Consider the following 15,450-nt stretch of genomic DNA (forward strand, 5'->3'; position numbering starts at 1 on the left):
TTAGCAGACGCTCTTATCCAGAGCGACTTACAGTTAGTGAGTGCATACATGTTTTTTTTTTGTTTTTTTCATACTGGCCCCCCGTGGGAATCGAACCCACAACCCTGGCATTGCAAGCGCCATGCTCTACCAACTGAGCTACACTGCAGTTATTCTGCAATTACTCGCCCAAAATACCAATCGACTGCAGTTACTGCACCTTTACTGCAGTTTCAAAACGGCAATCTTTTGTGGTAAGGGAGGTGCTGTACAAAATACATAACACACCCCCAGACACACTGAATAACCAGCTAGCATTTGCTGCAATTATATTTGACAAAATGTACCACAAATATTCACAAAGGAAACACCCAGTGACGATTTTAGCATGCAAATCTTGGTAGGGCAAACTCAACCACTTTTTGGATGCATGCCAGCAAAGCCACTACACAACACAACACTAAACAACACTTATTTTTTTAATATATTATTTTATTGAGTCTGATAAACACTCCAAACAGCCTACCCGACCGCTCGGAGGCGTCCGCATGGTCCTAAAGCACACCGTAATCTCGTTTTGTATCACATTCCAATGATAAAACTGGGGGGATAAAATGCAATTTCAGAATGTGAGGGGGATGTGTCCCCCCCGTCCCGAGTGAAAGTTGCGCCCCTGCATCTAATACTACAATAATTGCTAGCATTTCATCATTCCATCTCCGTACCGTTTACTGCAACACATAGACATTTCTGTTTCATGTTTGATAGGCCTACAAGCCATTTACATTTTATAACCAACCTTTTCTTACCCTTCTCTGAGTGGGCGTGATGTTTATAGTGCAGATGAACATTCGCAAGACTCATGAGGTAGGTTTATTTAATTCAATGTATGGTTTCCTTTGTTCATATTTTCCGAGTTATGTCGAAGTTCCATTTGTCTGTGTCCTAGTCTCTGTCATTTTTGTTGTGCGTAATAGGAGCGTGCACACCTTATGAAGCTTGCATTTGAAAAATGCACCATAAGCGAGGCTCTTCACTTGCACTCTCCAAACTCCCGCCAGTGGAGAGTCACGTAGCCTAGAAATAGGCTACGTGACCTGCGCTCCACGCTTTGGAGTCAGAAGAATGTTGAATAAGAGAAAATGATTGTTCCATGTATGTATGGTGTTGAAATATCATTAATAATCATTAAATCAGATTAAGATGAATGTACCAATGTAACAATGGATGTGGAAATTGTATTTTACATTGTAGAACCAGTTTATTGGACGTAATTGCCAATTGTTAGACAGATTCGATTTGGTTTCTCAAGGGGAGTGTGTACAGTCTTGCCATCTACCGGTGTCCATTCAGATAGGACAGGTTAAACATGATACTGAGGCTATTTTCTTTGGGCTATTACCCCTGTATATTTGATGAAACTACTTGTATATTCTGTATGATATGACGCTTTCATCATTGGGTCACCAAGACCTGTAAATAAATCTACTCTCTGAAGACTTCAACTTACATTTACATTTACATTTACGTCATTTAGCAGACGCTCTTATCCAGAGCGACTTACAAAGTGGTGCATTCACCTTATAGCCAGTGGGATAACCACTTTACAATTTACAATTTTTTTTATTTTTTTGGTGGGGGGGTGAAGGATTACTTTATCCTATCCCAGGTATTCCTTAAAGAGGTGTGGTTTCAAATGTCTCCGGAAGGTGGTGAGTGACTCCGCTGTCCGGCGTCGTGAGGGAGCTTGTTCCACCATTGGGGTGCCAGAGCAGCGATCAGTTTTGACTAGGCTGAGCGGGAACTATGCTTCCGCAGAGGAAGGGGAGCCAGCAGGCCAGAGGTGGATGAACGCAATGCCCTCGTTTGGGTGTAGGGACTGATCAGAGCCTGAAGGTATGGAGGTGCCGTTCCCCTCACAGCTCCATAGGCAAGCACCATGGTCTTGTAACAGATTTAAGCTTCAACTGGAAGCCAGTGGAGTGTGCGGAGGAGCGGGGTGACGTGAGAGACTTGGGAAGGTTGAACACCAGACGGGCTGCGGCATTCTGGATGAGTTGTAGGGGTTTAATGGCACAGGCAGGGAGCCCAGCCAACAGCGAGTTGCAGTAATCCAGACGGGAGATGACAAGTGCCTGGATTAGGACCTGTGCCGCTTCCTGTGTAAGGCAGGGTCGTACTCTCCGAATGTTGTAGAGTATGAACCTACAGGATCGGGTCACCGCCTTGATGTTAGCGGAGAACGACAGGGTGTTGTCCAGGGTCACGCCAAGGCTCTTCGCACTCTGGGAGGAGGACACAACGGAGTTGTCAACCGTGATGGCGAGATCATGGAATGGGCAGTCCTTCCCTGGGAGGAAGAGCAGCTCCGTTTTGCCAAGGTTCAGCTTGAGGTGGTGATCCGTCATCCATACTGATATGTCTGCCAGACATGCAGAGATGCGATTCGCCACCTGGTTATCAGAAGGGGGAAAGGGAGAAGATTAGTTGTGTGTCGTCAGCGTAGCAATGATAGGAGAGGCCATGTGAGGATATGACAGAGCCAAGTGACTTGGTGTATAGCGAGAATAGGAGAGGGCCTAGAACTGAGCCCATGGGGGACACCAGTGGTGAGAGCACGTGGTGCGGAGACAGCTTCTCGCCACGCCACTTGGTAGGAGCGACCGGTCAGGTAGGACGCAATCCAAGAGTGAGCCGCGCCGGAGATGCCCAGCTCGGAGAGGGTGGAGAGGAGGATCTGATGGTTCACAGTATCAAAGGCAGCAGACAGGTCTAGAAGGACAAGAGCAGAGGAGAGAGAGTTAGCTTTAGCAGTGCGGAGAGCCTCCGTGATACAGAGAAGAGCAGTCTCAGTTGAATGACCAGTCTTGAAACCTGACTTGTTTGGATCAAGAAGGTCATTCTGAGAGAGATAGCAAGAGAGTTGGCTAAAGACGGCACGCTCAATAGTTTTGGAAAGAAAAGAAAGAAGGGATACTGGTCTGTAGTTGTTGACATCAGAGGGATCGAGTGTTGGTTTTTTGAGAAGGGGTGCAACTCTCGCTCTCTTGAAGACGGAAGGGACATAGCCAGCGGTCAAGGATGAGTTGATCAGCGAGGTGAGGTAGGGGAGAAGGTCACCGGAGATGGTCTGGAGAAGAGAGGAGGGGATAGGGTCAAGCGGGCAGGTTGTTGGGCGGCCTGCAGTCACAAGTCGCAAGATTTTATCTGGAGAGAGAGGGGAGAAAGAAGTTAAAGCATAGGGTAGGGCAGTGTGAGCAGGACCAGCAGTGTCATTTGACTTAACAAACGAGGATCGGATGTCGTCAACCTTCTTTTCAAAGTGGTTGACGAAGTCATCCACAGAGAAGGAGGAGGGGGGGGGGGAGAATGTGGCAAAGAGCTTCCTAGGGTTAGAGGCAGATGCTTGGAATTTAGAGTGGTAGAAAGTGGCCTTAGCAGCAGAAACAGATGAAGAAAATGTAGAGAGGGAGGGAGTGAAAAGATGCCAGGTCCGCAGGGAGTCTAGTTTTCTTCCATTTCCGCTCAGCTGCCCGGAGCTCTGTTCTGTGAGCTCGCAAAGAGTCATCAAGCCACGGAGCTAGAGGGGAGGACCGAGCCGGCCGGGAGGATAGGGGACATAGAGAGTCAAAGGATGCAGAAAGGGAGGAGAGGAGGGTTGAGGAGGCAGAATCAGGAGATTGGAGGGAGAAGGATTGAGCAGAGGGAAGAGATGATAGGATGGAAGAGGAGAGAGTAGCGGGAGAGAGAGAGCGAAGGTTGCGGCGGCGCATTACCATCTGTGTAGGGGCAGAGTGAGTAGTGTTGGAGGAGAGCGAGAGAGAAAAGGATACAAAGTAGTGGTCGGAGACATGGAGGGGAGTTGCAGTGAGATTAGTAGAAGAACAGCATCTAGTAAAGATGAGGTCAAGCGTATTGCCTGCCTTGTGAGTAGGGGGACGGTGAGAGGGTGAGGTCAAAAGAGGAGAGGAGTGGAAAGAAGGAGGCAGAGAGAAATTAGTCAAATGTAGACGTAGGGAGGTTGAAATCCCCCAGAACTGTGAGGGGTGAGCCATCCTCAGGAAAGGAACTTATCAAGGCGTCAAGCTCATTGATGAACTCTCCAAGGGAACCTGGAGGGCGATAGATGACAAGGATATTAAGCTTAAATGGGCTAGTGACTGTGACAGCATGGAATTCAAATGAGGAGATAGACAGATGGGTTAGGGGAAAATTGAGAATGTCCACTTGGGAGAGATGAGGATTCCTGTGCCACCACCCCGCTGACCAGATGCTCTCGGGGTATGCGAGAACACATGGTCAGACGAGGAGAGAGCAGTAGGAGTAGCAGTGTTTTCAGTGGTAATCCATGTTTCCGTCAGCGCCAAGAAGTCGAGGGACTGGAGGGTAGCATAGGCTGGGATGAACTCTGCCTTGTTGGCAGCAGAACGGCAGTTCCAGAGGCTGCCTGAGACCTGGAACTCCAGGTGGGTGGTGCGTGCAGGGACCACCAGGTTAGAGAGGCAGCAGCCACGCGGTGTGAGGCGTTTGTGTAGCCTGTGCGGAGAGGAGAGAACAGGGATAGGCAGAGGCATAGTTGACAGGCTGCAGCAAATGGCTACAATAATGCAGAGGAGATCGGAATGAAATGAACTAAACATCTGGGAAAGGAGAGAGCGGGGACTCCCAAATATAACTCTCCCAACTTCCACCTCAGAAACTATCATTGTTTCACTGAAACACCCGAATATAACTCTCCCAACTTCCACTTTAGAAATTATAATTGTTGTAAACTACAGCGGTTCAATGTTTCTAGGAATAGACTCTAACTTACTTTATTCAGCTAGCTAACTTGGTACAGTATTCTTCCATGAAAACCGCCCAGGGCACCGTATCCTATGACGCCATATCTAACTAGCATGCTAGCATCCAAAAAACACACGGTTTAACACCAATACTTGGTTACAACAAACTACCAATAGTGTGTTAACACACTAAACAGATAATTTGTGTCCGTGTCTAGTTCCTTTCATAACGCAGCAATAATGAAACGTTGGCTAGCTAGCACAAAGTCAGTCATGCTAGCTACACAAGTGGACTACACATCTCGAATGTTCAGAAAGGGAAGCTTTATGTTGCAAAATTCTCATTGACTAAAATTATATTGTATTTAGCTGCTACAGTACTGCTAGCTGGTAGTGTTGGCTAGCTAGCAATGGCTGTGGTGTTGACTTTGTTTGAAAAACGGCGTCGCTGCGAACGAATGTAGCTGGCTAAAATGATATTGTATTTAGTTGCTACAGTACTGCTAGCTGGTAGTGTTGGCTAGCTAGCAATGGCTGCTGTGTTGACTTTGTTTGAAAAACGGCGTCGCTGCGAACGAATGTAGCTGGCTAAAATTATATTGTAATTAGTTGCTACAGTACTGCTAGCTGGTAGCGTTGGCTAGCTAGCAATCGCTGCGGTGTTGACTTTGTTTGAAAAACGGCGTCGCTGCGAACGAATGTAGCTGGCTAATATTATATTGTATTTAGTTGCTACAGTACTGCTAGCTGGTAGCGTTGGCTAGCTAGCAATGGCTGCGGTGCCTTGCCTTCAGCTGATTTCATGCCCTTATGACAGCTACAAGGTCCATATTTTACAATTATATAAGCTAATAAAAATATGTTGTAGACAAAATAATGAAAAGAGCTGTCTGGTAGCCTCAATAAATATACAAAGATTTGTAGAACAAGTCGTTGCATGTACAGTACCAGTCAAAAGTGTGGATACACCTACCCATTCAAGGGTTTTTCTTTATTTTTACTATTTTTTTGCATTGTAGAATAATAGTGAAGACATCAAAACTATGAAACAACACATACGGAATAATTTAGTAACCAAAAAATTGTTAATCAAATTATATTTCAGATTCTTTAAATAGCCACCCTTTGTCATGATGACAGCTTTCCACACTCTTGGCATTCTCTTAACCAGTTAACATTTACATTTTAGTCCAGAGCGACTTACAGGAGCAATTAGAGTTAAGTGTCTTGCTCAAGGGCACAGCGACAGATTTTTCACCTAGTCGGTTCGGGGATTAGAACCAGCGACCTCTCGGTTACTGGCACAAAAATCTTAACCACTAAGCTACCTGCTTCACCTGGAATGCTTTTCCAACAGTTTTGAAGGAGTTCCCACATATGCTGACAAATTTCCACCGGTCTAATGTCCAATGCTCGTGTTCCTTGGCCAAAGCAGGTCTCTTCTTATTATTGGTGTCCTTTAGTAGTGGTTTCTTTGCAGTAATTCAACCGTGAAGGCCTGATACACACAGTTCCCTCTAAACAGTTGACGTTGAGATGAGTCTGTGACTTGAACTCTTTGAAGCATTTATTTGGGCTGCAATTTCTGAGTACAAGATAAATAATAAATTAATGAAAAATAATACAAAAAATACAAAAAATATATATATAAAACAAATGAAAATTATAAATATACTCAAAAAATTAAGAATTAAAAAATTTGAAATTATTAAAAAATAAATTGTAAAGTGGTTGTCCCACTGGCTATCATAAGGTGAATGCACCAATTTTTAAGTCGCTCTGGATAAGAGCGTCTGCTAAATGACGTAAATGTAAATGTAAATGTACTATTTCACTGTATAGCCCCCAGCCCAGCTCAACCTGCCTTAGACAGCTCCTTTGTTCCACCCCCCATACACGAGGAGACCGACTCAATCGGTGCCTCCAGTGATGCTATCTCTTTCATCGTTACCCAACGCTTAGGTTTACCTCCATTGTACTCATATCCTTCCATATCCTTGTCTGTACATAATGCCATGAATCTATTCTAAAACGCCCGGAAATCTGCCCCCCTTTTTTCTCTGTACCCAACGCACTAGAAGACCAGTTCTTAAAGCCTTTAGCTGTATCCTTATTCTACTCCTCCTCTGTTCCTCTGGTGATGTAGAGGTTAACCCAGGCCCTGTAGCCCCCAGTATCACTCCTACTCCCCAGGCGTTATCATTTGTTGACTTCTGTAACTGTAAAAGCCTTGGTTTCTTGCACGTTAACATCCGAAGCCTCCTCCCTAAGTTTGAGTTATTCACTGCATTAGCACACTCCGCCAACCCTGATGTTTTAGCAGTGTCTGAATCCTGGCTTAGGAAGGCCACCAAAAATTCAGAAATGTCAGTCCCCAACTACAACATTTTCCGTCTCGATAGAACTGCCAAAGGAGGTGGGGTTGCAATCTACTGTAGAGATAGCCTGCATAGCTATATCATACTATCCAGGTCTGTGCCCAAACAGTTTGAGCTTCTACTTCTAAAAATCCACCTTTCCAGAAATAAGTCTCTCACTGTTGTCGCTTGCTACAGACCCCCTTCAGCCCTGAGCTGTGCCCTGGACACCATATGTGAACTGATCGCCCCCCATCTATCCTCAGAGTTCGTATTGCTTGGTGACCTAAACTGGGATATGCTTAACACCCCGGCCAACCTACAATCTAAACTAGATTTCCTCAATCTCACACAAATTATCAACGAACCTACCAGGTACAACCCAAAATCTGTAAACATGGGCACCATCATAGATATCATCCTGACAAATTTACCCTCTAAATACACCTCCGCTCTCTTCAACCAGGATCTCAGCGATCACTGCGTCCGTAATGGGTCCGCGGTCAAACGACCACCCCTCATCACTGTCAAACGCTCCCTAAAACACTTTAGCGAGCAGGCCTTTCTAATTGACCTGGCCCGTGTGTCCTGGATGGATATTGACCTCATTTCGTCAGTAGAGGATGCCTGGTTGTTCTTTAAAAATGCTTTCCTCTCAATCTTAAATAAGCATGCCCCATTCAAAAAATTCAGAACTAAGAACAGATATAGCACCTGGTTCTCCTCAGACTTGACTGCCCTTGACCAGCACAAAAACATCCTGTGGCGTACTGCATTAGCATCGAACAGCCCCCGCGATATGCAACTTTTCAGGGACGTTAGGAACCAATATACACAAGCAGTTAGGAAAGCAAAGGCTTTCAAACAGAAATTTGCATCCTGTAGCAAAAAAGTATTGGGACACTGTAAAGTCCATGGAGAATAAGAGCACCTCCTCCCAACTGCCCACTGCACTGAGGCTAGGAAACACTGTCACCACTGATAAATCTACAATAATCGAGAATTTCAACAAGCATTTTGCTACGGCTGGCCATGCTTTCCACCTGGCTACCACTACCGCGGCCACCAGCTCTGCACCCTCCGCTGCAACTTGCCCATGCCCCCCCCCCGCTTCTCCTTTACACAAATTAAGACAGCTGATGTTTTGAAAGAGCTGAAAAATCTGGACCCCTACAAATCAGCTGGGCTACACAATCTGGACCCTTTCTAAAATTAGCCGCCGAAATTGTCGCAACCCCTATTACTAGCCTGTTCAACCTCTCTTTCGTAACGTCTGAGATCCCCAGAGATTGGAAAGCTGCCGCGGTCATCCCCCTCTTCAAAGGGGGTGACACTCTAGATCCAAACTGTTACAGACCTATATCCATCCTGCCCTGCCTTTCGAAAGTTTTTGAAAGCCAAGTTAACAAAAAGATCACCGACCATTTCGAATCCCACCGTACCTTCTCCGCTATGCAATCTGGTTTCCAAGCTGGTCATGGGTGCACCTCAGCCACGCTCAAGGTCCTAAACGTTATTATAACTGCGATCGATAAAAGACAGTACTGCGCAGCCGTCTTCATCGACCTAGCCAAGGCTTTCGACTCTGTCAACCACTGCATTCTTATTGGCAGACTAAATAGCCTTGGTTTCTCAAATGACTGCCTCGCCTGGTTCACCAACTACTTCTCAGATAGAGTTCAATGTGTCAAATCGGAAGTCCTGTTGTCTGGACCTCTGGCAGTCTCTATGGGGGTGCCACAGGGTTCAATTCTCGGGCCGACTCTATTCTCTGTGTATATCAATGATGTTGCTCTTGCTGCTGGTGATGCTCGGATCCACCTCTATGCGGACAACACCATTTTGTATACATCAGGCCCTTCATTGGACACTGTGTTAACAAACCTCCAAACGAGCTTCAACGCCATACAACACTCCTTCCATAGCCTCCAACTGCTCTTAAACACTAGTAAAACTAAATGCATGCTTTTCAACCGAACGCTGCTTGCACCCGCCCACCCGACTAGAATCACTACTCTCGGTAGGTCTGACCTAGAGTATGTGGACAACTACAAATACCTAGGTGTCTGGTTAGACTGTAAACTCTCCTTCCAGACTCACATTAAGCATGTCCAATCAAAAGTTAGATCTAGAATTGGCTTCCTATTTCGCAACAAAGCCTCCTTCACTCATGCTGCCAAACATGCCCTCGTAAAACTGACTATCCTAACGATCCTTGACTTCGGCGATGTCATTTACAAAATAGCCTCCAACACTCTACTCAGCAAATTGGATATAGTCTATCACAGTGCCATCCGTTTTGTCACCAAAGCCCCATATACTACCCACCATTGTGGGTAGTATATGGACCTGTACGCTCTTGTTGGCTGGCCCTCACTACATATTCGTCGCCAAACCCACTGGCTTCAGGTCATCTATAAATCACTTCTAGGCAAATCCCTGTCTTATCTTAGCTCACTGGTCACCATAGCAACACACACCCGTAGTCTGCGCTCCAGCAGGTATATCTCACTGGTCATCCCCAAAGCCAACACCTCCTTTGGCCGCCATTCCTTCCAGTTCTCTGCTGCCAATGACTGGAACGAACTGCAAAAATCTCTGAAGCTGGAGACTCTTATCTCCCTCACTAACTTTAGGCGTCAGTTGTCAGAGCAGCTTACCGATCACTGCACCTGTACACAGCCCATCTGTAATTAGCCCATCCAACTACCTCATCCCCATATTGTTATTTATTTTGCTAATATGCACCCCAGTATCTCTATCTGCACATCATCTTTTGCACATCTATCATTCCAGTGTTAATACGAAATTGTAACTATTTTGCACTATGGCCTATTTATTGCCTTACCTCCATAATTTACTACATTCTGTACACTGTATATATATTTTCTGTTGTATTTTTGACTTTATGTTTTGTTTACCCCATATGTAACTCTGTGTTGTTGTTTTTATCGCACTGCTTTGCTTTATCTTGGCCAGGTCGCAGTTGTAAATGAGAACTTGTTCTCAACTGGCTTGCCTGGTTAAATAAAGGTAAAAAAATTAATAAAATTAAACTGCCATTTTACTTGTTAGTCATTTAGCAGACGCTCTTATCCAGAGCGACTTATAGGAGCAATTAGGGTTAAGTGCCTTGCTCACGGACACATCGACAGATTTTTCACCTAGTCAGCTCGGGGATTAGAACCTGCGACCTTTCGGTTACTGGCACAACGCTCTTAACCACTAAGCTACCTGCCGCCCCTGCCATGACGCCTGTGAACAGTCCGCTGGGAGTAGAAAGATGATATGGACTACTTCAATATCAACTTTATGAAGGTTATAGTACTTTGTACAAAGACCCGTTTTTATACGCTCAGACAATATTTTACAGTGCATTTTGCACAGGATTTTTTTTCATTACACACATTTGTATCATTAATTCCTGCAGAAACTAGCTACTACCAAAGTATAGCCCTCCTCTGATTCACTTCCTGGAGATGAACAGGGTTAAAAAAAGATTTCCACAGATGTGAAATAAACTTTACTGAGATCTGTACATTTTGTGGAAAGTCTTTAGAGACAAAGAAAAATGTACCCTTGTGGTCCAAATACCAATTAGGAATTTGGCAATGCTTTAAACAAGTTCTGTTCAAAATGTAGCAAGGTGTCAAAAAAACTTGAACTTGAACAACATTACTTGAAAATATAAAGATTGCACAGAAGTGAACTAAACTTTGCTGAGATCTTTGTATTTTGTGGAAAGCGTGAATATGAACTTCAACAATATTACCTTGCTACATAAACCAAATCTTGTTCTATCTATCTCATATCTCATCTCCTAATCGGTCTTATTGGCATGGTCTCATTAGGAAGGTAACCTCCAGCGTGAGCAGTGTGTATCTGAGGGGTTCATCTGTCTGTCACTCCATACATCTCACACGTTGCTATGGCAGTTGAGACACTCAGATACTGCCCCATAAAGGAGTGGTGCGGAGAGTGATGAAGTGTCATACCTAGGTATGATCTGGTCTGCGCAGGTGGAGGTGGTCTGCTCTGGCCATCAGTACAGAGATACAGAGACCATACAAATACACAGACCGTACGAATGATCATCTTCAAGGAGAACTTTGAAGACTTTGAAATTACTAACTTTTTTTAAAAATCCTGGTCTGTGTGCTCACTGCATTGTACTGTAGGTGGCTGCTGAAGCTGGGTGGTTTTGGGTTGACTTGTCCTGCAATCAAAATAATGTTTGACATCTGAATACCAACAACACTGAAGGAGAGCTATCATTGTTGAGAGGCTGACAGACTGCTATATGGTTGGCAGTTAATGTTAAAGTGTCATCAAATTGTTTTTAAATAGACCAACCAACAAAACTTGGATAAACTGAACATTCTCGGGTCTTTCGTAAACTAGCCATGTGTGCCTGCTGTCAATGACAATGGAGTTCAACTCCTCCCAGGAGATAGTGTTTGTTCTGCATGGACTGAACGCGACACAGACACACAAACACATCTACTTTGCATTTACTCTCATCCTATACCTCTTCACCATTGTTGTGAATCTGACACTGATCGTTACCATTTTTCTGGAGAAAATGTTGCATGACCCTATGTATTTATTCCTCTGTAATCTGTGTATTAATGGTATCTATGGCGCTTCAGCTTTCTACCCAAAGATACTTTATGACCTTTTATTTGAATCTCATGTGATAACATACATAGGGTGCATGACCCAGATATTAGTAATCTACTCCTATGTTTTCTGTGAATTCACCAGCTTGACAGTGATGGCATATGACAGGTATGTTGCCATCTGCAAGCCTTTACAATACCACTCTATCATGACTACTCGAAAAGTGTGGACACTGCTTCTTCTTACGTGGCTTTTCTCATGGCTAGAAAGTAGCATTGGGATGGGACTAACAGCTAGGTTACCCCTCTGTGGCCTCGACATCGATAAACTCTACTGCTCAAACTGGGCCGTCGTGAAGCTCTCATGCGTTGACACCACTCTGAACAACCTCTACGGCTTCATTCTCACTTTTTCTCACATCTCTCAAACGATACTCATCCTGATTTCTTACGTGAACATCATCAAAGCCTCTTTGCGTTCCCGGGTGGAGAGGAAGAAGTTCATGCAGACCTGTCTGCCTCACCTGATTACCCTAACTAACTTCACCATATCCCTCACCTTCGATGTGATGTACGCTCGATACGGTAGCAACACCAGCCTGCTGGCCCTGAGGAATATCATGGCGGTGGAGTTCCTAGTTGTGCCTCCTCTCGTGAACCCTATGATATACGGGATGAAACTCACTCAGATTCGGACTAGAGTTGTACAGATGTTCAACCGGAAAGTTGCTGCCCTAAGCTAAATGTATTGTGGTGATGCACTTGTGTGTATCAACATACCTTTTTTGTTGATCTAAAGGTGTAATATGTTTTACATAAAGCTAGATTGACACTTTTCATGTGTTATTTTTCATGGACATTAGGAAGGAATAGGTGCAACTCTCGCTCACATTTAAAATCTTGGTACTTTTTCATGGACGTCATGTGGAATAACATTTCCCCTCTTATTTGTTGTCAATGACTGAGATTCAAGTGTTTGGCTTCATGGAGTCATCTTGTTACCCTGACCAACTAACTGAAAATAACTGTGTATAGCCTGCTTTATATATGTACTGTATATATCCTGCCCTTACACTTTTAGAAAAAAAGTTGCTATCTAGAACCTAAAAGGGTTCTTCGGCTCTCCCCGTAAAATAACAATTTAAAGAACCATTTTTGGTTCCAGGTAGAACCCTTTTGAGTTCCATGTAGAACCCTTTCCACAGAGGGTTCTACATGGAACCCAAAATAGTTCTACCTGGAACCAAAAGGGGTTCTCCTATGGGGACAGCTGAAGAACCCTTTGACTTAAGAAGCCATTTCCACTCCTGTGGTGAATTGTTATCTTAGGCCTACTACTGATTCACGTTAGGGCTCTATTCAATCAGATCCGCTTTAGCCGACATCCACATAGTGGTTGTTTTGGCGGTGTCGGAGTTGGAACTGCGTTAGAGCTGTCAAATCAACAAGCGACTTCTGGCATTATACCTAAACCGGACATTGCCATTGGCTGCATGAAGTCGCATTAACAGAAATCTCATGCAGCCTTGTTTACAAGTTTGAACACTGGAATGTGAGATGTAATCTACACCTCGATTAGGCTGATAGAAATCCTAATTATTTATTTTAAAGGTGCAGTATGCAGAAATCGCTTTCTGCCATTTCCTGGTTGCAAAAGTTCTAATAGTTTCAGTTTATGTGACAAAACAAGCAGGTATAGTGTAGAGAATCATTGTACCATCTAAACCGCTGTGAAATATATTTTCCATAACTAAAAATATTGTGTTTTCAGCTGTTTGAAGCTGGTGTACAAAAAAAAAGTTAGTAAAAGACGCAACAACAAAACTTAAGAAAGGGAAGCATATAAATAGCGCGCATAGAACAGATCTACCGCTTCTTAGACTTGCTTTCAATGAGAATGACAGATCTATAACTCACATTTCTATGTGAATTTGGTTGAGTCGCCCCAAAGAGTTACATATTTCAGCTTTAATGATTTTCAATTTGAGCGTCATTATTTCTATATAGCCAACTCTTTCTCGTTGTAAACTTCTAACGCTAGTGGGACGGGTGTGGCTTCTTGACAATGATCAAGAGCAGCTGCTAACCAATTTGACAGCTCCAAAGCACTTACACCTTCGACACTGCCAAAACATAAGCTATGTGGGTTTCGGCTATCACCGGTTAACGCTTGATCTGATTGAATCTAGGCCTTAATGAGAACCCACTCTAACACACAGTTATATTAACTGTATTGCACTTTTCATGTAGACTACCTTTGGTGCAGGTTGGCATTTATTGTAATGAGACTTGCTCTGGAGGCAGCTCTTCAGAGTGGTCACTAGGTGGCACAGCCACAAAGTCATAAAATCTGATTTTAACCGTAACCGTAACCCTAACCTAAACCACACTGCTAACCGTAACCTTAAATGAAGACCAAAAAGCAAATGTTTGTTTTCATGAATTTTTACGATATAGGCACTTTTGACTTTGCAGCTGACTCATGTAGCGGAAAACACTCAGTTCTGCCTCCAGGGCAAGATTCATGACAATAAACGTCAACCTGTACTTTTGGCCAGCTAATAGCCTAATCACCGATCAAGCAACATTATGGACTAAAAGTTCAAATCCTATTACTGGAGGATTATTTTACTGTGACAATATAGGTCAAATTAAGATCCTGCATCTGTAACACCTATGCTTCACTATTTTCTAATATTCCAGCCACTTTTCAATCCAATTATAGATGGAGTGAGGATGACCAAAATAAGACTGGCTTGTAAATACTAGGTCTATACCCTAAAATATAAGTTAATCTTCTGATTGTTTGATTGTGCTATTGAATTATGTGGCTATTTACTTATAGTTGCAATCACTGACTGTACAAATGGCAATGGAATTTCACTGTTGCTCAAAGACTATTAAACCTTTGCATTCAAGTTGATCAGTTTGTATTTAACAATTATTATATGCCTCTTGCCATATCATCTTCATATTCATACCCAGTAACATGATAAGGAACACATCCACATATGACAGTATTACTTCACAGTTTCTAGTAATAAATAGTTCATTGTCATGTTGTTTCATTACTTTATAATGGCATAAGGGGTGCCAGTGCAGGCTGTGTCTGAATTGCACACATACACAATCTATTTCTGAATTGTCTCAAGGTTTAAAATTCCTTCTTTAACCTGTCTCCTCCCTTTCATCTACACTGTTTGAAGTGGATTTAACAAGTGACATCAATGAGGGATCATAGCTTTTATCTGGATTGACCTGGTCAGTCTATGTAATGGAAAGAGCAGGTGTTCTTAATGTTTTGTATACTCAGTGTATATTTATATTCTGACAAAAGGAAGGTCTATATTAATGTTCTGAAAATTCAAATGTATGTAAATTATTGAAAATGAACTACAGACATATCTAATTTACATAAGTATTCCATACATGTTAGAATCACCTTTGGCAGCGATTACAGCTGTGAGTCTTTCTGGGTAAGTCTCTAAGAGCTTTGCACACCTGGATTGTACATTATTTTTGAAATTCTGTCTTGTTCGTTGTTGATCATTGATAGACAGCCATTTTCAAGTTTTGCCATAGATTTTCAAGCCAATTTAAGTAAAAACTGAAACTAGGATACTCAGGAACATTTAATGTAATATTGGTAAGCAACTCCAGTGTATATTTGGCCTTGTGTTTTAGGTTATTGTCCTGCTGAAAGGTGAATCT

The 15,450-nt window shown here is 43.4% G+C and overlaps 1 protein-coding gene across 1 annotated transcript; it reads left to right on the top strand.

Moving 5' to 3' along the window:
- The first annotated feature begins 11,546 nt into the window (after positions 1 to 11,546).
- Positions 11,547 to 12,482, top strand: LOC123484394 (olfactory receptor 8I2-like). The gene has a single exon (XM_045214725.1). The coding sequence runs from the start codon at positions 11,547 to 11,549 to the stop codon at positions 12,480 to 12,482; it is 936 nt and encodes a 311-aa protein (XP_045070660.1).
- The last annotated feature ends 2,968 nt before the right edge of the window (positions 12,483 to 15,450 follow it).

The sequence above is a fragment of the Coregonus clupeaformis genome, unplaced genomic scaffold (genome assembly GCF_020615455.1).
Source record: "Coregonus clupeaformis isolate EN_2021a unplaced genomic scaffold, ASM2061545v1 scaf0298, whole genome shotgun sequence".
NCBI classification, from domain to species: Eukaryota; Metazoa; Chordata; class Actinopteri; order Salmoniformes; family Salmonidae; genus Coregonus; species Coregonus clupeaformis.

Bases quoted from the DNA above. Each gene is read 5' to 3' on its own strand.
- LOC123484394 (XM_045214725.1), top strand. From the start codon at position 11,547: ATGGAGTTCAACTCCTCCCAGGAGATAGTGTTTGTTCTGCATGGACTG.